This window comes from Oncorhynchus tshawytscha, linkage group LG06, assembly GCF_018296145.1.
Source record: "Oncorhynchus tshawytscha isolate Ot180627B linkage group LG06, Otsh_v2.0, whole genome shotgun sequence".
NCBI classification, from domain to species: Eukaryota; Metazoa; Chordata; class Actinopteri; order Salmoniformes; family Salmonidae; genus Oncorhynchus; species Oncorhynchus tshawytscha.
Window position 1 is genome coordinate 41,318,410 of NC_056434.1, and position 27,758 is coordinate 41,346,167.

The 27,758-nt window shown below is 43.3% G+C and overlaps 2 protein-coding genes across 5 annotated transcripts in view; both read left to right on the top strand.

The window, feature by feature from the left end:
- Positions 1 to 6,579, top strand: part of LOC112252550 (protein MTSS 2) — a 36,292-nt gene extending 29,713 nt beyond the window's left edge. For 2 of the 4 annotated variants that reach the window (XM_024423854.2, XM_024423855.2), the window contains 7 exons: positions 680 to 787; positions 943 to 1,173; positions 3,578 to 3,652; positions 3,923 to 4,078; positions 4,487 to 4,660; positions 4,890 to 5,058; positions 5,175 to 6,579. In XM_024423854.2, coding sequence (XP_024279622.1) covers positions 680 to 787; positions 943 to 1,173; positions 3,578 to 3,652; positions 3,923 to 4,078; positions 4,487 to 4,660; positions 4,890 to 5,058; positions 5,175 to 6,082 — 1,821 coding nt within the window. In that variant the 3' untranslated portion in view covers positions 6,083 to 6,579. The remainder of the gene's footprint in view (positions 1 to 679; positions 788 to 942; positions 1,174 to 3,577; positions 3,653 to 3,922; positions 4,079 to 4,486; positions 4,661 to 4,889; positions 5,059 to 5,174) is intronic. The other 2 variants (XM_024423857.2, XM_024423858.2) reach the window with 1 other exon arrangement.
- Positions 6,580 to 21,165: 14,586 nt separating this feature from the next.
- LOC112253481 (neural-cadherin-like) overlaps positions 21,166 to 27,758 on the top strand; it is a 107,678-nt gene continuing 101,085 nt past the window's right edge. The window contains exon 1 of the mRNA XM_042322757.1: positions 21,166 to 21,700. Within this exon, the coding sequence (XP_042178691.1) occupies positions 21,166 to 21,700 (535 nt within the window). The remainder of the gene's footprint in view (positions 21,701 to 27,758) is intronic.

A 27,758-nucleotide genomic window follows, 5' to 3' on the forward strand; every position in this document is an offset into this window, starting at 1 on the left:
GTTACGTTAGCCATTTTCGCATGAGCTAGGAGTCAGGGAAAATAAACTTGCCAACTTATTGTCGCGTGGCAGACGGGAACATAAGATCTGCACATGGACAAATTATGAATGTTTCAGCACCACAGACATAATGGACAGTTCCCTGCTCCAGTCTCTTGCTGCATGGATGGTCACCTAGTCCTAGACTATATCTGCCTCACTGCTCACATAATGGAATTCGCAACACATTTCAACACAACATGCTCCTGGGCTTGTACAATTTTTTTTTTTATCTTGATGTAATTCAAACGTTTCCAACCTGCAATATAATTGTTCTGAACCGCCAGCCGACCACTGGTTGAAAGAATGTTTTCATTCCACCCTCCAGACGATTTTTTTGCAGGTCAACCACAGGGAACTGTGGGTATCTGACCTAATGTAGGACTGTACTTTAGGCACAGATGTAGAACCTGATTATCCTACCTAAATCTGAACCATTATATGGAAAAGATTTACAGACCATACTTAGATCAGAGTCTAGGTGCAACTGCATTCTGTCCACAGTGGAGTTGTTTGGTGGTCTTAACTTTCATGTTAAAGTTGTTTTTTTGTCACAGTTATTTCAGTTAGTCTTAAATAATGCACATGTTATGTCTTTGTGTGTTGCTGAGCGAAAGGTCTTGTTGTTGCTCCTCTTCAGAATGGAGAGATAGCCATGCTGGGAGAGATCACTCACCTGCAGGCCATTGTTGATGACCTCACTGTGCTCACTGAAGACCCACACAAACTGCCCCCGGCTAGTGAGCAGGTAATCTCCAACATATACACAAAAGAACAAGACTTTCCTTACGCAAGAAATCAGTCTTGCAAGCAAACATGCTTAACCAGTAGCACAACATGTCAAACAGTGAATGCACTTAGTGTAGGTTTTGCTTGCCTAAACTCTCTCTTCTCTCTCTCCAGGTGATCGGGGACCTGAAGGGTTCAGACTACAGTTGGTCCTACCAGACCCCTCCCTCCTCTCCCAGCAGTGCTGCCTCCAGGAAGAGCAGTATGTGCAGTATCCTCCAGATGCCAACTGTCGGTGCCCATCGTCTCAGTAGTGTCTCCTCCCATGATTCAGGGTTCATCTCTCAGGATGCCAACACCCACTCCAAGCCCCCCTCGCCCATGCCCTCTGACATCACCAGCCAGGTAGACACTCCTCGGAGTCAGTCAGTCTCTAGGCTCCACTCCAGGTTCTCTTGTCACGTTCTTGATTATCAAACCTTTGGAGTATGATAATGCACAGACCTGGGTTGAAATACATGTGTATTTGATTATTTGTTATTTAAATACTTATGTTCTGTGTATTTCAGTATTCAAATAATATGTCCCGAGTCTAATACTTCTATTTATTAGTATTTATTTTCAAATAATTTCCTAAATACTTACAGTTGAAGTCGGAAGTTTACATACTTAGGTTGGAGTCATTAAAACTTGTTTTTCAACCACTCCACAAATTTCTTGTTAACAAACTATAGTTTTTTAAGAAAGTCGGTTAGGACATCTACTTTGTGCATGACACAAGTAATTTCTCCAACAATTGTTTACAGACAGATTATTTCACTTATAATTCACTGTATTACAATTCCAGTGGGTCAGTGACTGTGCCTTTAAACAGCTTGGAAAATTCCAGAAAATGATATCATGGCTTTAGAAGCTTCTGATAGGCTAATTGACACCATTTGAGCCAATTGGAGGTGTACCTGTGGATGTATTTCAAGGCCTACCTTCAAATGCAGTGCCTCTTTGCTTGACATCATGGGGAAATCAAAAGAAATCAGCCAAATTGTAGACCTCCACACGTCTAGTTCATCCTTGGGAGCAATTTCCAAACTTCTGAAGATACCACGTTCATCTGTACAAACAATAGTACGCAAGTAAAAACACCATTGGACCATGCAGCCGTCATTCCGCTCAGGAAGAAGACGCATTCTGTCTCCTAGAGATGAACGCACTTTGGTGCGAAAAGTTCAAATCAATCCCAGAACAACAGCAAAGGACATTGTGAAGATGCTGGAGGAAACGGGCACAAGTATCTATATCCACAGTAAAACGAGTCCTATATCAACATAACCCGAAAGGCCGCTCAGCAAGTAGTAAGGTCATTGCTCCAAAACTGCCATAAAAAAGCCAGACTACGGTTTGCAACTGCACATGGGGACAAAGATCATACTTTTTTGAGAAATGTCCTCTGGTCTGATGAAACAAAAATAGAACTGTTTGGCCATAATGACCATCGTTATGTTTGGAGGAAAAAGGGGGAGGCTTGCAAGCCAAAGAATACCATCCCAACCGTGAAGCACAGGGGTGACAGCATCATGTTGTGGGGGTGCTTTGCTGCAGGAGGGACTGGTGCATTTCACAAAATAGATGGCATCATGAAGATGGAAAATTATGTGGATATATTGAAGCAACATCTCAAGACATCTCAAGTTAATGCTTGGTCACAAATGGGTCTTCCAAATGGACAATGACCCCAAGCATACTTCCAAAGTCGTGGCAAAATGACTTAAGGACAACAAAGTCAAGGTATTGGATTGGCCATCACAAAGCCCTGACCTCAATCCTGTAGAAATTTTGTGGGCAGAACTGAAAAGGCGTGTGCAAGCAAGGAGGCCTACAAACCTGGCTCAGTTACACCAGCTCTGTCAGGAGGAATGGGCCAAAATCAAGTTTGTGGAAGGCTACCCAAAACGTTTGACCCAAGTTAAACAATGTAAAGGCAATGCTACCAAATACTAATTGAGTGTATGTAAACTTCTGACCCACTGGGAGTGTGATGAAAGAAAGAAAAGCTGAAATAAATCATTCTCTAAACTATTATTCTGACATTTTATATTCTTAAAATAAAGTGGTGATCCTAACTGACCTAAAACAGGGAATTTTTACTATGATTAAATGTTAGGGATTGTGAAAAAATGAGTTTAAATGTATTTGGCTAAGGTGTATGTAAACTTCTGACTTCAACTGCATTTCAAATACTATTTTCAAATGCATGGGAGTGTATTTTAATCAGTGTATTTTCAAATACTTTCATGTGCATTTCCAAATGCATTAAAATATTCAACTACTTGTCTTTCCAAGTAAAAATATGTAACTTCCATATGTCTTTAAAAGTAATTGAAATATACTAAATAGTATTTGTACCCAGGTTTGGTAACGTGAGAATCCTCTTTTTATCCTCTTTCTGGCTCGTATGTGTTATTACTTATACCATCAAGCCTGTTAGATGATGCTAGAGTTTTCCTCCTTGATATACTATGAATTATTGTGGCAGATGGCTGTTAAAATTTCTCTGTAAATAGAATGGGAATCAGGGAGGGAATCTGATGCAATCTTCCAAAGCAGAAGAGCAATATTGTGTGATGGTTTGTTGTAGAAGAGTAAATAGTTCCTTGAGTCATATTCTTTCCCCTTATTTTCCCTCCCTCTCACTCACTCTCCTCCTCTTTTCTCAATCTCACTCACTTCTTGTCACTCTTTTAATCTATTTCACCCTTTCTCCATCTTTCCCACTACTCTTCTCTCTCCATCTCTCTGATTCCATCTACAGAAGTCCACCAGCTCAGCCTCCTCTGAGGCATCAGAAACCTGCCAATCTGTCAGTGAATGCAACTCTCCCACCGCGGTTAGTACACAGACAGACAGACAGACAGACAGACAGACAGACAGACAGACAGACAGACAGACACAGACAGACAGACAGACACAGACAGACAGACAGACAGACAGACAGACAGACAGACAGACAGACAGACAGACAGACAGACAGACAGACAGACAGACAGACAGACAGAAGCTGTGTGACATATCTATGGCTTAAGAGGCCCAGAGGGATCTTGCTATAGTACAGTATGTGATGAACATGATGACTCAGACATGTCTGTCCATTCCGCAGTATGGCTCGGGCTCATCCTTCGGTACCTTCCGCCCCGCTCTCTCACACACTGGCTCCATCAGGCCTCTCTCTGTCATACTTCCTGGGTCCCCCACATTTAACCGCTCTCCTGGATCCAAACCCCCCTCACCCATCTCAAAGGTTCCTAGCTGGAAGGTTTGTTTTAATTTGCTGCTTTTCCGTTTTAATCTTTTATTTGCTTAACTGCTTTTTCCTTGGCTTTAACAACTCATTTGCATAACTCATGATGCATAATATCTTCAGGATCCATTCTGTTGTCGAATTCCGCTTTCAAATCTCTCATGCCAAAGATTTGCTAAGCTGAGCGGACTTTGCTAAACTCATTGTAATAAAGGACTCATGCTTAGGGCTGAGATCTATTTGTGTAGACAGCACAAGCAGATTTGGTACCATGCTGTTAGAATTTAACTTCTTCATGGACCCTCATACTGCTTCCATTGTACCACAATGGAAAGACTTCTGAACTGCTGAATGATAGACATGTCCAATCCAAGGGTACATTGTTTAGTTAAGTTCCTCATTACCTCAATAATACTGCCACAGGATTGGTCTAAAACCAGTACCTATGAGCCCTCACTGGCTACCACTCTGCAGCAAAGGAGAGAGTCATTGGACAGGATGAGGGAGCAGGAGGTTCCTTCCAGTCCTAAAGGGTTCTCTGGGATGCACCCAGACACTCATAGGTCCAGGATGGCCCAAGCTACTATAGCAGCCAAGGTAATGATGAGCACACATTGGATGCAGTAACAGTACTCAACAATCAGCATGAGTTGTTGAGATGTAGATTTTAATGTTTGCCACTACTACTGTTGTACGGTAATGTGAGTCTCCTCTCTCTTCTCTCTCTCTCTTTTTCTTTCTTTCTCATTCTGTTTTCTCGCTCCCTCTCTCTGCGTGTGTGTGCGTGCGTGTGTGTGTGTGCGTGTGTGTGTGTGTGCGCACACAGCACGGCGGTGAGGCCATGTCCCCAGCAGCCAGTACACTAGCCATGGTGCTGACCCGTGGTCTCAGTATAGAGCAGCAGAAGAATAGCAGGGAATCTCTGCAGTACTCCAGTGGCTACAGCACCCAGACCAACACACCCTGCTGCTCAGAGGACACCATCCCTTCACAGGGTAACATACTCTGATCAACACCAGATAACAACACGTATCCCTTCTAACAGTAGTACCTGAAATTGTATAGAAAATCCAATAGGATCCGGCTGTCTCATTCTCTCTGCTGTTCTCAGGGTCTGACTATGAGTGCTACTCTCTGAACGGGGACGCTGATACCAGCAGGGAGGCTGACTTCGACAAGTCCTCCACCATCCCCCGCCACAGCAACATCGCCCAGAACTACCGCCGCATGATCCAGACCAAGAGGCCGGCCAGCACCGCCGGGTTACCCGCCGGAGTGAGCCCTCCTGGTGGTATGCATGGAGTGATTTATGGGGGTGATGGAGGGCGTGATGGGAGGCACGGAGCCATCACCTCTGGAACAGCCACCATCCGCCGAACCCCCTCCTCCAAAACGGGGGTGAGACGCACACCGTCCACCTCAGGCCCCATCGCCATCCGCCCCCCCATCGTTCCAGTCAAGACCCCCATGGTGCCAGACTCTCCTGTCTACTCCCCCTGTTACTCCCCCAGCTACTCTCCCAGCCTTATCCAGAGCATGGGAAGCGAAGAGTACCTGTATGGGGACGAGACTCCATCCAGTGCCTTGGAGTACATGAAAGCCTCCCCCAAGCGGCTGAGCCTACCTGACACCACCGCCTGGAGCTCCGGAGGGGGGCTGGACCAAAGTGTCTATGCCCAGCAGCCCCCTGGCATGACTGGCCTCAGTCTTGAGGAGGACCCCCAGCTGGCAGCCAACCGCCACAACCTGGTGGAGAAGATCGGAGAGCTCGCGGCCAGCGCCCACGCCCTGGGCGAGGGTCAGTTCCCCTTCTCCTCTCTGGACCCTCTGCCAGTGGACCCAATGGGTACCAACTCTGTAACCCAACACCCACAACAACCACCACACAGGCCCCAGGAGGGCGTGGACATGCTGGTGTCCATACGGAGAGGTGTGAGGCTCCGCAAGGCGGTCTCCAACGACAGATCAGCCCCCAGGATACTGCAGGATACTGCAGCAGCATCCAGGATACTGCGGTAGTATCTACTTGGGACTGACCACAGAACTGTGGTGCCACTGCAAGCTCTAGTAGTGAAATGAATGAACACTCATCTTCGACAGGAAAAGACTGCATGAAATGAAAGGGAAAACGAGTGTCAATGTGTAAAGATTCAATGAATGGCCATGGGTGGCCAATGGACAAATTTCACGTAATGAATTGCGTACAAATGTATTTTTATGTTGTATTCCTATTTCCCATGTTGTCTGTGGGCTTAGTGGCTGTGGTTGTCTATTCCCTCTGTCTCCTAATGAATCAGCCCAGGCACCTTTCCTTTAGACTCAGTGATCAGGGCCTGTATTCACAAAGTGTCTCAGAGTAGGTGTGCTGATTCGTGTATAATGAATCTATAATACAATTATATGGACAATGGTGCTTAGTGATTAGTGCTTTTTGAGGTCTGTTTGGTTTCGGTTCGATTACATATACAGTACAACTACTCATTCAAGGGTTTTTATTTATTTTTACAATTTTCTACATTGTAGTATAATAGTGAAGACATAAAAACTATGAAATAACAATTGCCTTGATGACAGCTTTTTTTCTTCTTTTTTTTCCTCCCAAATTTCATGGTGTCCAATTGTTTAGTAGCTACTATCGCTACAACTCCCATACGGGCTCGGGAGAGACGAAGGTTGAAAGTCATGCGTCCTCCGATACACAACCCAACCAAGCCGCACTGCTCCTTAACACAGCACGCATCCAACCCGGAAGCCAGCCGCACCAATGTGTCGGAGGAAACACCGTGCACCTGGCAACCTTGGTTAGCGCGCACTGCGCCCGGCCCGCCACAGGAGTTGCTGGTGCACGATGAGACAAGGATATCCCTACCGGCCAACCCCTCCCTAACCCGGCTGACGCTAGGCCAATTGAGCGTCGCCCCACGGACCTCCTGGTCGGTTATGACAGAGCCTGGGCACGAACCCAGAGTCTCTGGTGGCACTGCCCCACCCGGGAGGCCCTTGACCACTGCCCCACCCGGGAGGCCCTTGATGACAGCTTTTTAATGAAGACATTGTCACATCGTTTGTAATAAATGGACCAAGATGCAGCGTGGTATAGTTCCATCCTCTTTATTTTGAAGTGAAACTCAAAGAAAACAATAAATGCAAACCGAAATGCAGGCAACCATACATAGTCAAGATCCCACAAAGCACAAATGGAAAAGGCTCCCTAAATATGATCCCCAGTTATTGACAACGATAAACAGCTGCCTCTGATTGGGAACCATACCAGGCCAATATGGAAATATAATCACCTAGATGTCCCACCCTAGTCACACCCCGACCTAACCAACATAGAGAATAAAAAGCTCTCTATGGTCAGGGCGTGACAGACATCAACACTAGGAAATAACACATATGGAATCATGTAGTAACCAAAAAAGTGTTAAACAAATCAATATAGATTTTAAATTTTATATTCTTCAAAGTAGCCAACCTTTGCCTTGATGACAGCTTTGCACACTCTCACTATTTTAGTAGTTCTTCAAAGTAAATAAGGCATACTTTTATGACTGCTGAATACCAACTATCAAACACTTAAATGATGTATTTTCAAGAAAAAATACCTCATGAAGCGAGAGCTCTCTCTCGATCGCACATTAATCTGTCTCTTTTACGTAGTTGGCGTAAAAGAAACAAACCGGACCAGTAGGTGCTCAATGGATTATGGTCATTGTAGTTCATGTTTTCTGAGCTTAACAATGTAGAATATTGGCCTGTTGGAAACTACTACAACATCACAGAGTTCGGGCTTGATCTGATTGTTCTTTAGAGAAACTGCATAATGTGTGCATTGAGTTTACAGAAAACTGAACAAAATGGGCTTCAAATAATTGAACCAATGTTTGTCAGTTTAGTTGTTAAAATACGGAAAAATAACTGAAATGTCAGTTAATCACTCAGCACTAATGGACAAGGATGATTTTATCCTAGATCAGCACTCCTACTCTTAAATGCTATATGAATATGGGCCCAGGAGGTCATTTCAAAATGGCGGTTGAATGCTGTGTCTTATTGTGTGTGTACTAACACAGCCATCTGTTGTCTGAAAGTGACGGAGCTAAGTTGCTCTGTGAGCCTGTCTGTATGTTATGTTGTGTATTATTATACTGATGTATGTATTGTCGTTTGTATCATAAGCTGAACACCAATGTATGTTATATATCGGAGAAATGTAAAAGTCATGTAAAATAGGAGCGATGTGGCAGTGGTTTTATTGCTGTACTGTACTACCAATTTATTCTGCAATTAAACCAACCTTTTCCTGTAGAGGGATGTTGCCCTTTATTTTGAGTCTGAGATTTTATATGATGCACAACAATGGATTGAGGTTTTACCGTTTTTATGACATCCTATATGCTAATTGAAAATCCAAGCAAGTATAGTTTTCTTATGGAATTGTTATTAGGCTATGTAGTAGTTTAGATGAAAGAGCAAAGGGTGAAAAGAGCACATGGTTACTACGTTTTAGCTACTTTGTAACTACTTAGCATGTTAGCTAACCCTTCCACTAACCCTAACCTTAACCATTTTAGCTAACCCTAACCTTAACCCTTTAACCTAACTCCTAACCTTAACCCTAACTCCTAGCTTAGCTAACGTTAGCCAGCAAGCTAAGTTAGTGTTAGCCACGTAGTTAACGTTAGCCACAGCAAATTGGAATTCGTAACATACAGTACCAGTCCAAAGTTTGGCCACACCTACTCATTCAAGGGTTTTCCTTTATTTTTACAATTTTCTACATTGTAGTATAATAGTGAAGACATAAAAACTATGAAATAACACATATGGAATCATGTAGTAACCAAAAAAGTGTTAAACAAATCAAAATATATTTGAGATTCTTCAAAGTAGCCACCCTTTGCCTTGATGACAGCTTTGCACACTCTTGGCATTCTCTCAACCAGGTTCACGAGGCAGTCACCTGGAATGCATTTCAATTAACAGGTGTACCTTGTTAAAAGTACATTTGTGGATTTTCTTTCCTTCTTAATGCATTTGAGCCAATCAGTTGTGTTGTGACAAGGTAGGGGTGGTATACAGAAGATAGCCCTATTTGGTAAAATACCAAGTCCATATTATGGCAAGAACAGCTTTTCTTGAAGACAGGAAGGTCAGTCAATGCGGAACATTTCAAGAACGTTTAAAGTTTCTTCAAGTGCAGTCGCAAAAACCATCAAAAGCTATGATGAAACTGCCTCTCATACGGACCGCCACAGGAAGGAAGACCCAGAATTACCTATGCTGCAGAGGATAGGGGCGGTAGGTGGTTAGAGCATTGGACTAGTAACTGGAAGGTTGCAAGTTCAAACCCCCGAGCTGACAAGGTACAAATCTGTCGTTCTGCCCCTGAACAGGCAGTTAACCCACTGTTCCTAGGCCGTCATTGAAAATAAGAATTTGTTCTTAACTGACTTGCCTGGTTAAATAAAGGTAAAATTTTAAAATTTAAAAAATAAATTCATTAGAGTTACCAGCCTCAGATATTGCAGGCCAAATAAATGCTTCACAGAGTTTAAGTAACAGACACATCTCAACATAAACTGTTCAGGCGAGACTGCGTGAATCAGGCCTTCAGGGTCGAATTTATGCAAATAAACCACTACTAAAGGACACCAATAAGAAGAAAAGACTTGCTTGGGCCAAGAAACACGAGAAATGGACATTAGACCAGTGGAAATCTGTCCTTTAGTCTGATGAGTCCAAATTTTAGATTTTTTGTTCCAACTGCCGTGTCTTTGTGAGACGCATAGTTGGTGAACGGATGATCTCCGAATGTGTGGTTCCCACCATGAAGGATGGAGGATTAGGAGGTGTGATGGTGTGGGGGTGCTTTGCTGGTGACACTGTCTGTGATTTATTTAGAATTCAAGACACACTTAACCAACATGGCTACCACAGCATTCTGCAGCGATATGCCATCCCATCTGGTTTGCGCTTAGTGGGACTATCATTTGTTTTCAACAGGACAATGACCCAAAACACACCTCCAGGCTGTGTAAGGGCTATTTGACCAAGGAGAGTTATGGAGTTCTGCATCAGATGACCTGGCCTCCACAATCACCAGACCTCAAACCAATTGAGATGGTTTGGGATGAGTTGGACCGCAGAGTGAAAGAAAGCAGCCAACAAGTGCTCAGCATATGTGGGAACTCCTTCAAAACTGTTGGAAAATCATTCCTCGTGAAGCTGGTTGAGAGAATGCCAAGAGTGTACAAAGCTGTCATCAAGTCAAAGGGTGGCTACTTTGAAGAATCTCAAATATAAAAAATATTTGGATTTGTTTAACACTTTTTAAATTACTACATGATTCCATATGTGTTATTTCATAGTTGTGATGTCTTCACTATTATTCTACAATGTAGAAAATAGTTTATTTTATTTTTTATACTTGAATGTGTAGGTAGGTCCAAACTTTTGACTGGTACTGAATATGTTTTGTAAATTAGTAACATATGGTATATTTAGCAAATTCTTAACATAACATACAAATTATAATTCATAACATATCATCCGAAATGGATGATGGACATCCATAGCATACAAATTGTAACATATCATGCTAATTGGAGTGTCTCGGCTCTACATACAGAATGATACGAAATGCGCTGAGATCAAGTTGGCCATTTTGATAGGATCTATGATAGGATCAAGTTGTTTCTCTTGAGCTGTAATTTCTTACAACTAGAGAGCAGTCTCTTGTCAGGTGGTGCATGTGTTTAACTTCACAGGTAAACAGGTAGCAATCATGCATGTTTGAACATGAGATACATTTTGATGCTACTCACAAGATTACTCTACTACAAACCATCACCACATCAAAAAATATACAACTCTTGACATTTGAAATAGCCAATACAGATGGGCTCTCCCTGACAGGACACTATGAGTCTGAGCACTTAATAATAACCAGAGAGGCTGCGATATGTTGACTGGACTGAAGGTGGCGCCAGACACCTTTCATCTGCTTTTTAAAGCTTGGCCGAGTGGGCGAGATTTTAAAGCCACAAGAAGAGGACATCCGGAGCGACAAGCGTGGACGGTGGACGATGGACATTCCGAAACTTGGCAATCTATCTTCCTATATGGCTTAACCAATGTAGTAAAAAATATTAGTCCGTTTCCCCCACCTTCATCCAGAGAATGAATTATACAATAGAATTATACAATAGAACATATTCTAATGATCTCGCCTTCGTATAATGAACGGGACATTCTGGAAAGTATTTCATCTGTTTGTATACGCATCAATTCTTTTTAATCTGAATAGTACATCATTATCTAATTCCCACATCTACCATCTCTCTCAGATAAATACAATATCTGAGATATCTGAGAGAGACATCTAGTACTGATGATCTTTTCAGTTCATTTTTAACGACATAATTATCTCCCAGCTCCTCTGATAGTAGAGGAATTCATTTAGTGAACTAGTAGGATAGCATGATTCTGTCAGAGCGGCAACAAGGTCTCCCTTTAATCAATTATTATTTGCGAGTGTAATCACTTGGCTTGGGACTCAAGCTCTTCTAATCAGTATGGCCATAAGAGAGCCTCTCCGCTGAGCTTCACAAGAGACCCTGTTGGCGCAAGGCCTTGTGTGTGTTTGTTAGTTAGAACCAGCCTATTAGGTAGACAATGTTGTTACTATCATTTACAATGACATAGACCTATGCTATTCTCTGGGCTTCCTTCGTGACTAAATGTCTTTGAGATGGAGGAATGTGAAGAATATATTCTCTCACACACACACATTGGAAAACCATCCAACAATAAAACTTTCACTCATCTCAGTCTGTTCTTTGATACTTCGTTGCAGAAGATGATAGTGTATATGACGACCCCCCTCCCCCATGATAATCGAGAAACGTAAAAGACTAAACTCGATTTTGAGTATGATTCTCTGTTCATAACTAATGAGTATCTTCTTAACCGTTCATTAATGCACAATGATCACTTCTATGCCGTTACAGTGTAGCTGAAGTAGTTCACTAGGTGGTCCCTTGAGGGAGGCTTACAGCTCTGGGCTAATTAGCAATAGTTGAAATATCCTTATTTATACAGATTCTTTATGGCTACAGTAGCTACAGTAGTTTCCCAAGGCTTTTATTGAGGACTAATAGCCTGAAGAGCTACAAGCACAGGAATACTACTTAGTGTGCAGAGTCAGTATGAATGTATGTGTATGGAATGTGTGTGTGAGCAAATGAAGTGTGTGTGTGTGTGTGCATACATGGACCTGTGTGTCAAGATTTTGATCGTATGACTTAATTTGCCCTTTTTTTAATTTAACAATTATTATTATTATTATTAAGTCATACAGTCAAAATCTTGACACACAGGTCCATGTATGCACACACACACACACACACAAACACTTAATTTGCTCACACACACATAACATGCACACACATTCGTACTTACTCTACACACACGCACACTCACTCACGTAAAATCATCATCTACACTGCTACTACTCTGTTTATCATACACTGAGTACAACAGTAGCGGTGCGTGGGAAGCCAAGCCAGGGAAAAAAGTCATATTACAACCTATTTGTTGTGATAATTGTGTTGTTTACCCTATAACCTGTTAGTTCATATGCCTTGTCACCGTGATATATAGGCCGGGGTGAAAGTAAATGTCAAGAAAACTGTAGGCTACTACACCACTTTTTACCATTACCACATGTCAGAGGCATGAAAAATGAGAGAATGGACTTGAAAATGGGTGGTATTTCCTATACTTCAAAATGCAATGTGGTTAGACGTGAACACAGAAAAAGGCAGAGATGAGTGGCCGACACCGTACAAAACATTAAGAACACCTTCCTAATATTGAGTTGCACTTCCTCTTTTGCCCTCAGAACAGCCTCAATTTGTCGGAGTATGGACTCTACAAGGTGTTGATAGAATTCCACAGGGATGCTGGCCCATGACTCCAATTCTTCCCACAGTTGTGTCAAGTTGGCTGAATGTCCTTTGGGTGGTGGACCATTCTTGATACACACGGGAAACTGTTGATTGTTCTTGACACAAAGCGGTGCACCTGGCACCTACTACCATACCCCATTCAAAAGGCACTTAAGTATTTTGCCTTGCCCATTCACCCTCTGAATGGCACACATACACGATTCATATCTCAATTGTCTCAAGGCTTAAAAATCCTTCTTTAACCTGTCTCCTCCCCTTCATCTACATTGATTGAAGTGTATTTCACAAGTGACATCCGTAAGGGATCATAGCTTTCACCTGGATCCACCTGTTCAGTTTATGTAATGGAATGTGCAGGTGTTCATAATGTTTTGTACACTCAGTGTGTATGCTGATGCCTAGTCACCCTACCCCTATACATATCTAACCCTACCACGCCACTATCCCTGCACATTGTAAATATGGTACTGGCACTGACCCTGGAACTGACCTTGTGTATAGGCCACTTACTTTCTCCTGTTCTTCTGATTTCTATTTCTTGTGTGTTTTTATTCTACTTGACGTATAGTAGTACTGATATAAACTACTGCATTTTTGGGAAAGAGCAAGCAAGAAAGGCATTTCACTGTACTAATGCACGTGACAATAAAAACCTGAAACTTGAAACTTTTCCTTTGAGGAGTGGGACAGGGAATCTATAAATGTAGAACTGAACTACAATAATAGTTTTGATGCCTAGTTATTCACCAAGGGTTTCATTCATTCCTTGGTTCATTGTTTTGTCCATCCGTCTGTCTGGCCATCCATCCATCAATGTATTCATTCATTTTATTTTTTGGAAGGCAGTTAACCTTCAGAGCACAATGCAAGGCCATGGCTATCATCCCTCTCCTTCCTTATTGTTCAACTCATCCAAGCAAGGTGGACATTCCGCAGTTCAGGGGCATCCCCTCTGCCACCTCACTCCATCCCTTGCTTTCTCTCTCTCCATATCTCTCTCTCTCTCTCTCTCTAAGGCACAGACAGAGCACAGACACAGGTAAATGTGCTACATCAGTTACAGTAAGTACTGCTCCTGTAGCCCACTTCAACCATTGCCTTTAAGAAGCTAAAGCTGCTTCTACTTGAGTGAAGGGAATGGATTTGGTCAATTATTCATGAAGGGGGAATTCAGACATGAGTTAGTGCAGAGTGGGGTAAGTTGAGCCATGTTTACATTCAGTATCACTCAGTCAAGGGAAATATAAAATGATTTCTAACAAAGATATCGACATATAGTTCAGGATGTGGTGTATCCCTGGAAATAATTAGAATGGATGTAAACATTACAGTCTCTTGGCACAACTTACCCTGGGTATGGGGTAGGTTGAGCCTCGGGACAGGGTACGTTGAGCTTCGGGACAGGGTACGTTGAGCTTCGGGACAGGGTAAGTTGAGCCACCTATTAATTTCTGTACTGAATGAAATGTTACCACTACCTTTTAAAAACCATGTCTATCTTTATTCCCCAAACACAATTCAACACAATCACATTTTTGTCTTAATCATTTTAAACTTATTTTAACACAGGCTTAACACCACTTTTTTAAAGCACTTTTAACATAGACCAGGCCCTGGTGTTACTACATATCCCTGCTACAATGCCTTGCATTATGCCTGGGAAGAGTACATTAAATTTGCTCATCTTGCCACATGGCAAATATTTTTACTATATTAGCCCACACTGCTTCAAGGATGCACTTTCATGCTAGGTTCAGGACCTCAAATTGAAGCTTATAGAGACCCCAAATGATGCATAGAACAATCTTTAAATTATCTACTTTGGTTTAGATCGAAGCATCATGAAACCTCTAACACAACAAATAAAATTTGTCTTGGTGAAAACCTAACTTGCTTACAACTTTTTCCATGTTGTTTCTTCCTTCACAGACTCCATGAAATGGAATCTTCCTAAATATTTCATCAAATTATTAATTTTGTATATGGTTTCCTAAAAACAAGCGGTGGCTCAACTAAGCTCTTTGCTCAATTTACCCCACTCTCCCCTACGCGTCCATAAAAATAACTTCATTCCATTTTAATGCACTTTCCTCTCTACATATTCTGACCTTGAATTTATGCATGGGGAAAATCCAGTGCCAGCAAAGTACGCGTTTGGGTGGAGATCAAAGAGTTGGAGGTGTAGCGGGTGTGTGTCTACAGATACGCCATATTCTGACCTTGACTTAATTCTCTCATAGTTCCGCCAGCTTTACGTGCGAGGAAACGACGAATAAGGTCGACCAAACTGTCGGTTGCAAGTGGAAAAACATCACATGTATTTTTTGCCCGATAGAAATAAGACCATTCTCGCAGGAGACAAATGTGAAACCAGTCATATGGCAGCAAACTGAATCAAATCAACATGACTGGTGTGCCGCTTCCTACAGTGAAGTATATGAAATGCTGTGCCGTTACGCAGAATTGAAATCGTATGGCCTTTTAAATAACTTGCAGGGATGACTCTTTGACGCAAGCCAAATGAGATGACAAGCCAAATGAGATGACAAGCCAAATGAGATGACAAGCCAAATTCGTGCAGTGACATTCGGGCCAAATGTAACCTCTTATGTGCTCTAGAATGTTTTAATTTCAGCCAGGACTTTTCTTCATTTTTTGTAATATTTTATTTTTTACAATTTGTATAATGTTAGATATTAGCCATCAGTAATACACACACACGTTATAAACTGTCACATTAATGGGCTTATTTTGTTTTTGTTTTCTCTCAATATTTAGCCTACATTTCGCATCATACATACCATTACATCATTGGTTTTCCTTTTCCTCTGTCATGTCGGTGTGGTTGATCCTGTGGGTTCCTAGCAATAATGCATCATATTTAACGCACTACAAGTTGTTCCATAATTTGGGACATGTAGCTCACTTCATGGAATCATCATGGAATCATAATGGATCGCAGAACAAGCATGGCAGTTCAAACCTGGAGCCTGGCGCCAGATTTTTCCACCGAGTTGGGCCGATTTCTTTACCTCTTCCTCTCTGGCTGTAGTTGGTCTCCACCGCCTAGCTCATGCAGCAAACCTGCTCTATGAACAAGGGAATGTTTGGTTGGAAAGGGGCCAAAACGGAGAGTTATGCTAATTGTCGCCATCTGTAGAATAATAATAATGAATGCCATTTAGCGGATGCTTTTATCCAAAGCGACTAACAGTCATGCATGCATACATTTTGCGTATGGGTAGTCCCTGGAAGCAAACCCAATACCCTGACATTACACACGCCGTGCTCTACCAACTGAGCTACAAAGGACCACATTAGCCTAGCCATTAGCCTAAGCATGATACATGTGCATCCAGGTCAGTAGAGGCTGGTGGGAGGAGCTGGAAGAGGATGGGCTCATTGTAATGGCTGGAATGGAAAATCTGAAGGAGTCAAACATGTGGTTTCCATATCTGTGGTGTGTTTGATACCGTTCCATTGATTCCATTCCAGCCATTACAATGAGCCCATCCTCCTATAGCTCCTCCCACCAGCCTCCACTGATCCAGGTATACTTATGTGGGTGAGTCAACTTATTTGAATGACATTTCATATGATTGAATACTGTACATATCCTGATGTATATACAGTATTGTACCTGTTAGATATTTGGGGCTTCCTGGGATGAGCGAGTTAGCCAGCATGCTGTTATTGTAATGGTTGCATTAACTCCCTGCTAATTTACAGTTATTTATATTCTAACAGACAAATCACAAATCTACAACCATCAACATACTCTTGTAATGCACATCTAATGTGCTTCCATGTGTCTATCATCAGGTACTTAAATTTACTGTATATTGTACTACACTGAACAAAATATTAACGCAACATGTAAAGTGTTGGTCCCATGTTTCATGAGCTAAAATAAAAAATACCAGAAATGTCCCATATGCACAAAATGTTTATTTCTCTCAAATGTTGGACACAAATATGTTTACATCCCTGTTAGTGAGCATTTCTCCTTTGCCAAGATAATCCATCCACCTGGGGAAAAACTCATTCTGATTAGCTGGGACTGGCTCCCCAGTGGGTGGGCCTATGCCCTCCAAGGCCCACCCATAGCTGCATCCCTGCATGCCAATGATTGTTTTGAAGGACTGACACAGTTGGAAAGCCTTCAACCAAAAGTTAAAGAAAAGGCAGAACATGCCCCATCATGCTTCACCCAATACTCACCATTGGGGAAGGCATTTCTTAATTCCATTCCTTTACTTTTGATGTGAGTGTATTGTTGTGAAATTGTTAGATATGACTGTTAAATATTACTGCACTGTTAAAGCTAGAAACACAAGCATTTCTCTACACCCGCAATAAAATCTGCTAAACACGTGTATGTGACAAATAAAATTTGATTTGATTTGATTTCAGGACATTATCAGGAAGCACTGGTACGTTATTGACACTGTCCCACAATTGAAACCCATTTTAAATATCCCCCATGTTATGGTCACCAAATGTGAGAGACTTTGTGGTTAAATCTGATTACCCAGCAGCGAAAAACTTTCTTGGACAAGGTTCCGGAGGGTAATTAGGTTCCGGTGGCCAGGCCAATGTGCTCAATGCAGCTTCACGTACAAGTGCAACTCATTTACCCCCCCCCTGATCAGTGAGCACCGCAGCAACATACGGACAGGTGAGACAAGCAATCTGGTTGCTGTTCATTTTGTACAAGCTGGACATCCTATTAGTTCTCTGAGATACATTGGAATAGAAATGGTCAAGATGTCCCGCAGGTTAGGGGACATTGAGAGGAAACTTCTTCAAAGGGAATCTTTCTGGCTCCACAGGCTGAACACACTGTCTCCTCTTGGCCTTAACGCCTGATGAAGACCTTAAGGTCGAAACATTGTATCATTAAAATCACCTGGGAGCATGAACAGCAATGTGTGGCGTTTTCCTTTCTGTTTTGCATCCCTGCCCAGTCATTTGAAATCCATAGAGCAGGGCCTAATGAATATATTTCAATTGACTGATTCCCTTATATGAACTGTAACTCTGTATAATCTCTGAAATTGTTGTGTGTTGCGTTTATATTTTTGTTCAGTACATTTTTGTCATTGTACCCAGTCTGATATTGACATGCAAGCGAAGAATCCCGAATCTACAGCCATCAACATACCATTGTCCTGCATATCTAATGTGCTTCCATGTGTCTATCGTCAGAATAATCACCAATCAGCTGGGATCGCTGTCTGTACAGTCCTTTCTTTAAAAACACAACAGAAGAGTGTTACGAAGTACAATCACGTGTGTTACACTGGTGCTGAGACCAGTCTTCTTTTCTGTTACATGTGCTCCATTTTAAGTAGAAAATAAACCTTATTACATGAAACAAAATGTTGAATCATTTTGAGACTACAGGAGAAAGGGTCACTGCTATGTTAAACTACGGCAGTAATGGTTACTTTGATTGTCAATAGCCTTTTGGCCATTGTAGTCTTCTGATTGTAGAAAAACAGGGATCTCAAATTGTCCCAGTTCAGGCAGGCAGCATGCAAGGGAGGGGCCTTACCTGGTGGGTCTGGAACTCACCCTTTTCAGTACACATAAGGGAACAACTCTCAAAGAACTCGTTGCTCACCGGTGTAAGTTAGGTCTGAATACCAAATACTGAAAAGTGCTTAATTCAAAACGCATAGGAAAGGCATACACTTCCTAAGTCTGAATCAGGCCAAATGTAAGCATGAAGCTAGCTGCGGGCTGTAGGTAGTATTTTTTTCCCATGGTACCCTTGCAGCAGGTAGCCTTCCCTGAGCTGGCAAGGTGGAGAAATCTGCTGTGCTGCCCTTAAGCAAGGGAGTTAACCGCCAACTGCTATGATGATGATTAAGGCAGACGCCCCACTTCTCTGATTCAGAGGGGTTGGGTTATTTGTGGAAGGCACATTTCGGTTTAATGCATTCAGTTCAGTTGTGCAACTGAATAGGCATCACCTATTTCTGCTGTAGGAGGGATGAAAAAAAGGTTTCTCACAGATTTTGTATTCCTCGTGTTTTTTTTTTGTAGTGTGTGTGTGTGTGTGTGTGTTCAACCTGTTGGTTTTTCATCCCTGCAGGCAGAATCTTGGCCACCTTCACACACACTAAGTACACCGCGCTCCCTTAGGTGTGCCAGTTTGTGCTTACTCGTGTCATCTCTTACACTGATAGTTGCAGTAGTGCATTCATAATGTAATATGATATATAAAAATGGTGTCATTTGTTTATGACATTCAGATCATCATTATGAATATGGAATCTATACATGGTATTTGTGCTCTCTCTCTCACGTCAAGTGAGGTTAATACACAAACAACATGCACTCATATTCATTAATAATTGATGTAACTAACACAGTTGTAACCTCTTAGATCTCATTAGGATAGAGAAGCATCCTCTTTCTGTACTGGCCAGGAAGGAGCCCTTGACCCCCTTCTTCCCAAGCGTGTTGCACACTGCCATCATGGATTTAACAATGGGTGAAACTCCCTCCAGCCAATGCTTACACCAATTCAATGTTTATAAATCCACGACAGGGAGTGTGCAAGTTTTGGGGGAAGTGTGAAAAATGTAGATGTACCGCAAGTGTCTGTCTCACCTCAGAGGTTACAGGAGAGTTCTGGATGAAACCAAACATCCAGGTTCCATCATGTTGTTACCCTCTTATCTAATGTGTGACACTATAAACAATTTGGCAACATCACATTTTAAGTCCGTACCCACATATTTAGCTGTTGTCAAATTGTCATGAGCCATGAAATTACTGTGAGAATTTTTGTGTTGCACTTGAAGATAACAATGTTGGGGGTGTTCTGGTGGCTGGGTAGGCATGGACCAGTGATAGTGTTGATTGTTAACACTCTGCTGAACACAGAACACAGGCAGCACAGAGCTACTGCCCAGTTTGCAAAGCCCTTTTCTCACTCTATTAAAAGGCTACATCTCACAAAAAAAGTATTTTTGTTTGAGTTCTCATTCACAGCAGCCTAACCTTGACTCCTAATTTGCCACTATGTTGCCCATTCGTATTGTCTCTACCATGTGTCATGTTCCTAGCTTTCCACAATACATTGAATATCTGAGTTGGAATTGACTGTGCCAGGAGAGAACTGCTTCACCGTTTGTATTTGACTCCCGCTAAAGTCATCGGGCTAAAGAGTGGAGATCAATAACTGAGAGTGCTCAATGGTTCATGTTTGCACAAGTAGTTTATTTGGTCACAGACTTCTTAACCGCAGTGGAATGGACTAGATCCCAGGATGCAAGCAGCTACCAGGCGGTCACATGGGGTTGGGTTCTCCGAGAATTCCGTCCCTATGCGCCACGCCCCCGCGCTTGGCGCTGTCCAGCACGCCAGAGCTGAACGCTGCTGGTAGCGAGCAACCAGTAACTGCCTGCAGCGGTGGATTGCACGTAGTGCTGCATGGAACAGCGACAGACAGTCGGAAGATCTCACCGGATACTAAGGTGAAAGTTCAGTAGACCCAGGTCAATTCACGGAGCAGACGTCGGACAAATATGTGACAGCTTTTTGATTTTACCAGACGGGGGCATTTTATTTTTGCCTTTCATTGATTTGCTGTCACACATGAAACTCCTGAACCATTCGGTGGTACAACTTGTTACCACCATGATTTTGTATATTGTATTGACTTACTGTCTGTTTGTTTTTGGATATAAAACGGATGATAGACTGCCTTTCTTTCATGGGCATGTATTTGAGAACTCGCCGAAGGCATCAAAAGTGAACGGACTAAGCATTCCTGTGAAGCGCATCAACGCGCAAAAATGGTGTCCAGAATCGGGAATGCACTTGAAACTCTATGGGAATGGCAGCGAGGATTTCCACGTCTTTGCCCACCATAAACAGGGAAATATATTGCTCAAAACTTCCAGGATTTTGGACAGGGAAGAGCGCTTCGAATACCTACTGAGTGTAAGTTTGTGTTGCCAAACATGCGTTTCAGCGGGCCATGTTGCCTTTCAGGTTGCGTCGGTGAAAGTGGATGTTTTGGACACCAACGATCACGAACCCACTTTTCGCAATGCAGACTTGAAATTAACTTTGAATGACGCGACTCCACTCCGGTCTGTGGTTCACACGATGGAAGCGCTTGATGCGGACAGTGGAAAGAACGCAGAGTTGACGTACTTCCCTGTTCCCAAAAACGGCAGTTTCTATGTGGTACCAAAAACTGGCGAAGTTTTGCTGATGGACTCCCTACTGGGCCTCCCATCTGCAATCAAGTTCTATGTTTTTGCTAAAGACCATGGTTGGCCCTGCAGAATCAGTAAGGGTGTGGAGATCACGGTTACCCCACGACAGTGGTGCCCACTGCGCCCAGGCCAGACAGGGGAGTTGGGCAGCCTGGGTAGGGCAGGGCGGATGCATAGGGCATTGTTGGACTCTGGTAGCATGGTCTTCCTCAATGTCTCCGAAGATGCAAGCATCGGTTCTGTCGTTATGAGCCTGAGCCCAGCCAGGTTTCAGGCAGCCTCCTTTGAGCTGGTTTATCCGAAGACAGATATTACCCCAATCAACGTGGGAAAGGAGAGTGGAGATATCGTGATAGCCATGCGCCTGGACAGGGAGACTGAACCGTTCATCGAAATCACTGTCAAAATACAAGATGAACGAGGTGTGTACTATGTACTAAATCTGCACTTAAGTGGGTGCATGTCTCCTGTGCGATATGTGCAGAGTGGTAATTCCATAATGTAATGGAAAAACGGCTATTACGCATGCATTATATGGCACTTAATAGCGCAGGATTTTACGACCATCTGGATAGCTGAATTACAAGTCTCCCTGCAGTCACCATCCCTCAGTAATGCCCCAAGAGAGCATAATATACATTAGGACATTGACACTGGTCAGAAAAAAAGCGTTTAGAGCGGACTAGCTACAATACATTCAACAGGAACACGTGACAAGGTATCACATTACCTGCTTCAGTGTGAGGAATGTACACAGATTATTTGTCATTATTACATGTTCATACATTGATATTATGAACCTCATGTGTATGTGTAACTCTAACAGCTATATGAACTTTTAACAGCTATTTTAATTATGGCTAAATAACTGCTGGGTATAACTGACTTATTCATTGATTTCTTAAATAGACTCCAGTCAGCAGAGAGTTATGGCCTCCATAGACATACTCTACGTAGACTCGGCTGTGAAGTTGTTTCCAACATTAATCCTTTTGGATTGGAGATCCAGTGTGATGTCTCTCTCTCTCTCGCTCCCCCTCTCTCTCTTTCTCTCTCTCCATCTATCCATCCATCTCTCTCACTCTCTCGCTCTCTCTTTCTCTCTTTCTCTCCCCATCTCTCCATCCATCTCTCTCACTCTCTTTCTCTCTTTCTTTCCCATTCTCTCCATCCATCTCTCTCTCTGTCTCTCTCTCTCTCTCTCTCTTTCTCTCCCCATCTCTCCATGCATCTCTCTCACTCTCTCTTTCTCATCTGCTGGCATTTAGACCTTTAATCCCCCTCTCATTCGCTCACTCCCTCCCAGGGATTTGGAGAGGCACTGCATGCCGCACTCAGGAAACAACCTCTGGCATTCTTGGAGGGAGAGAGAAATTATGTGAAACCCTGCAGTGTAATTGTGTTGACAGTTGTTGTGTGGCCCCTAGTGTTAGGGCCCCTAGAGTTGGGGCCCTTACAGAGATGATGTTGGAACTTGGCACCGTGGCCAATGATTTGCTTTGGTTTTATAGTGCCAGTGTTTGATTGTGATGCACAGCAGCGTGTGAGAGCTTTTATTGCTTCCAGTGTTGGCACAGGGGCCAATAATAATATATTTTGGTTGTAGTGCCAGTTTTCCAGTGTGCCCAGTGTTCAATGATGTTCATGTGAAAAACTTGTAGGAATTTTGTTAGAATAGCCTATTGTTGTTCGATGCACAGCATGTGTTCATTGATGTGTAAGTGTCTGTATGTATGTATAGGACGGATGCAAATTTGTACCAAAATCACAATTCTTTCTTGGGAATGAATAATGTTCATGCAACCCGATGTTTTCTGAGAAAATCAATTCACAATTCTTTCTTTCTTGAGAACATATGAATCCTCCTATATATTGATGTTGTGAGGCGAGGACTATTCATTTGCCAACTTGTCTCTGCCTGATTAAAAATTAGCAATTTCTTATGACTAGCTTGCCAGACAGTTCTTTTTGCTTCTTTTGTGGGCTGGTCTTTTTTTAAAATCCTTTCAAAAGCAGACTACCCATCAAACATACCTCTTTTTGGGTTTAAACACATGTTCTGCTGTATTTAATTTGATGTGTGTTTTGCACCAACAGTCCTTCAACTTTAGTATTCTCTACTGCATGTGGTTTGCTTTGGTTCGCTTTTTCCAATATGGCTGTGTGGTGAAACAAGTATCTATAGCATGGTGGCCCATAGGGATATTAGGTGACCGGTGTGGCTAAAGTTAGCATGTGGCCCAGTGGCCTCTTGTCTACACCCCAGACAGCCCTATGAGATCCAGGAGAGAGTGAGCTGTCCATGGTACTGTAGTCTCTCTCTCTGTCATCTCTACACTAGCAGCTGGGAGACTGCAGAAGAAGCCAGTGAATTAGGTCATCATGATAGACACTGGTAAGGTGTCGTGTTGGATAGAGGCTAAGGGAACTCTCCATTAGTCCTGTCTAAAGATTTGGTTTCCACAAAGGCCATCGGCATTAGTAGCTTAGTTTCACAGAACAGAATGTATTAGCTGATTCTCTTTGACTAGGACTTTTTCCTGTGAAATCTGTTTTTCGTATTGGAAGGGGCAGGAGATTTGAGAAATATTGAGCAAATTGGACTGGAGTGATTCCCCTGCCTTTTTTTTTACATCTGTGCGCAGGGTGGTAGTGGTTTGGAATGAAGACGTGGAGCTGTGTTTTAGCTCATAGCGATCACACGGGCTCCAATTTATCAAGCGTTTTAGATTAGGAGTGCTGATTTAGGATCAGTAATTCCTTCTAGATCACAATTAATAAAATTACATGGACAGCGAGGAACCAGATCCTAGATGAGCACTCCTTGATGCTTGATTCGTACGGCACCTGAGCTTAGCCTGTTTGTCAGAAAATGCGAGTTCTCTAGTTCTAGTCATCCTCTTCCCTAGTTGCCTCAGGCTGTATTTAATCCAATTTCCCATTTTCTCACTGCCTCTCCCCCAACTAAACATTAGCATATTCCCCCTGTGATGTGAAATGAATTGGAATGAGACCTGATCTTATTTCATGTGTAATTTGTGAATCTGGGGCTGTATATTTAATATGGAAAACAATTTCAGAATGCCATGCCATCTGCATTTATTCAATTTGTAAAGAAACTCCAGCTGTGGCTGGTGTGTGTTTGCGTGTGCGTGCGCCGTGTGAGTGCGTGTGTGCGCACACGCCCGTGTGTGTTCGTGTTTATGTTCACTTCTCTGTGGTGGGCCCTAGTTTTCACATTCATAGCTCCTTTCCGCTTGAAGTACATTGTCAATGCATTCATAAGATCCTGTCTATTGTTCGATTTGTCTAATGCTATACCATACTTCTGTTATTTTGGAATGCAGTTGACAGATTGAGGTGATAGAGGTGAACTATTCATGAGAAAGACTTTGTAGAGCCACAACCTCTATCTGTCATTCCAGAAATATCTTTGTTTACTGAGATCAGTTTCGCCTCAGCGTCACGGTAACATACTCCCTGTTGGCGTTTCCCCTGTAGCGTCACGGTAACATACTCCCTGTTGGCGTTTCCCCTGTAGCGTCACTGTAACATACTCCCTGTTGGCGTTTCCCCTGTAGCGTCACGGTAACATACTCCCTGTTGGCGTTTCCCCTGTAGCGTCACTGTAACATACTCCCTGGTGGCGTTTCCCCTGTAGCGTCACGGTAACATACTCCCTGTTGGCGTTTCCCCTGTAGCGTCACGGTAACATACTCCCTGTTGGCGTTTCCCCTGTAGCGTCACTGTAACATACTCCCTGGTGGCGTTTCCCCTGTAGCGTCACGGTAACATACTCCCTGTTGGCGTTTCCCCTGTAGCGTCACGGTAACATACTCCCTGTTGGCGTTTCCCCTGTAGCGTCACTGTAACATACTCCCTGTTGGCGTTTCCCCTGTAGCGTCACTGTAACATACTCCCTGGTGGCGTTTCCCCTGTAGCGTCACCGTAACATACTCCCTGTTGGCGTTTCCCCTGTAGCGTCACTGTAACATACTCCCTGTTGGTGTTTCCCCTGTAGCGTCACTGTAACATACTCCCTGTTGGCATTTCCCCTGTAGCGTCACTGTAACATACTCCCTGTTGGCGTTTCCCCTGTAGCGTCACGGTAACATACTCCCTGTTGGCGTTTCCCCTGTAGTGTCACGGTAACATACTCCCTGTTGGCGTTTCCCCTGTAGCGTCACGGTAACATACTCCCTGTTGGCGTTTCCCCTGTAGCGTCACGGTAACATACTCCCTGTTGGCGTTTCCCCTGTAGCGTCACGGTAACATACTCCCTGTTGGCGTTTCCCCTGTAGCGTCACGGTAACATACTCCCTGTTGGCGTTTCCCCTGTAGCATCACTGTAACATACTCCCTGTTGGCGTTTCCCCTGTAGCGTCACAGTAACATACTCCCTGTTGGCGTTTCCCCTGTAGCGTCACTGTAACATACTCCCTGTTGGCGTTTCCCCTGTAGCATCACTGTAACATACTCCCTGTTGGCGTTTCCCCTGTAGCGTCACTGTAACATACTCCCTGTTGGCGTTTCCCCTGTAGCGTCACTGTAACATACTCCCTGTTGGCGTTTCCCCTGTAGCGTCACTGTAACATACTCCCTGTTGGCGTTTCCCCTGTAGCATCACTGTAACATACTCCCTGTTGGCGTCTCCCCTGTAGCATCACTGTAACATACTCCCTGTTGGCGTTTCCCCTATAGCGTCACTGTAACATACTCCCTGTTGGCGTTTCCCCTATAGCGTCACTGTAACATACTCCCTGTTGGCGTTTCCCCTATAGCGTCACTGTAACATACTCCCTGTTGGCGTTTCCCCTGTAGCGTCACGGTAACATACTCCCTGTTGGCGTTTCCCCTATAGCGTCACTGTAACATACTCCCTGTTTGCGTTTCCCCTGTAGCGTCACTGTAACATACTCCCTGTTGGCGTTTCCCCTGTAGCATCACTGTAACATACTCCCTGTTGGCGTTTCCCCTGTAGCGTCACTGTAACATACTCCCTGTTGGCGTTTCCCCTATAGCGTCACTGTAACATACTCCCTGTTGGGGTTTGGCCCCTGTAGCGTCACTGTAACATACTCCCTGTTGGCGTTTCCCCTGTAGCGTCACGGTAACATACTCCCTGTTGGCGTTTCCCCTGTAGCGTCACGGTAACATACTCCCTGTTGGCGTTTCCCCTATAGCGTCACCGTAACATACTCCCTGTTGGCGTTTCCCCTGTAGCGTCACTGTAACATACTCCCTGTTGGCGTTTCCCCTGTAGCGTCACAGTAACATACTCCCTGTTGGCGTTTCCCCTGTAGCGTCACGGTAACATACTCCCTGTTTGCGTTTCCCCTGTAGCGTCACGGTAACATACTCCCTGTTTGCGTTTCCCCTGTAGCGTCACGGTAACATACTCCCTGTTTGCGTTTCCCCTGTAGCGTCACCGTAACATACTCCCTGTTTGCGTTTCCCCTGTAGCGTCACGGTAACATACTCCCTGTTTGCGTTTCCCCTGTAGCGTCACGGTAACATACTCCCTGTTTGCGTTTCCCCTGTAGCGTCACGGTAACATACTCCCTGTTTGCGTTTCCCCTGTAGCGTCACGGTAACATACTCCCTGTTTGCGTTTCCCCTGTAGCGTCACGGTAACATACTCCCTGTTTGCGTTTCCCCTGTAGCGTCACGGTAACATACTCCCTGTTTGCGTTTCCCCTGTAGGCTAGAATCGATTTGCTGCTATTGATTAAGGAAGCATTCTTCTGTTATGTTCCAATCCCGAACATCGCTGTAGCCCTTTCCTGCAGTCAAATGACTAGTGGCCTCATGGGTGGAATGTTATTCATACAAAGGACTAGGGCGATTTTAAGGATAAAAAATAAACGGAATGTAGCTAAGCACAGGCAAAATTCTGGTGGAAAACCTAGTTCTGTCGGCTTTCCAACAGACACTGGTAGACAAATTTACCTTTCAGTAGGACAATAACTTTAAACACAAGGCCGAATATAAACTGGAGTTGCTTACCAAGAAGACATTGAATGTTCCGAGTGCTAGTTACAGTTTTGACTTAAATTGGCTTGAATATCAATGGCAAGACTTGAAAATGGCTGTCTAGCATTGATTATCAACCAACTTGACAGCGCTTGATGAATGAAAAAATGATCATGCGCAAATATTGTACAATCCAGGTGTACAAAGCTCTTAGAGACTTACCCAGAAAAACTCACAGCTGTAATCGCTGCCAAAGGTGCTTCTAAGACATATTGAGTCAGGGGATGTAATACTTACGTAATCAAGATATGTTAGGGCTTTATTTTTCATACATTTGTGAAAGAAGAAGAAGAAGACAAGGGGTGTGAATACTTTCTGAAGGCACTGTATCTACAGTGTATTGTGCTGCAATGTTCTACCTTTTGCACCATCAACTGACCCAATTAACTGAGGATAACAATGGCTGTGGCTCAACCTTCAGCCCCTGAGAAGAGCTGATTAAAAAAA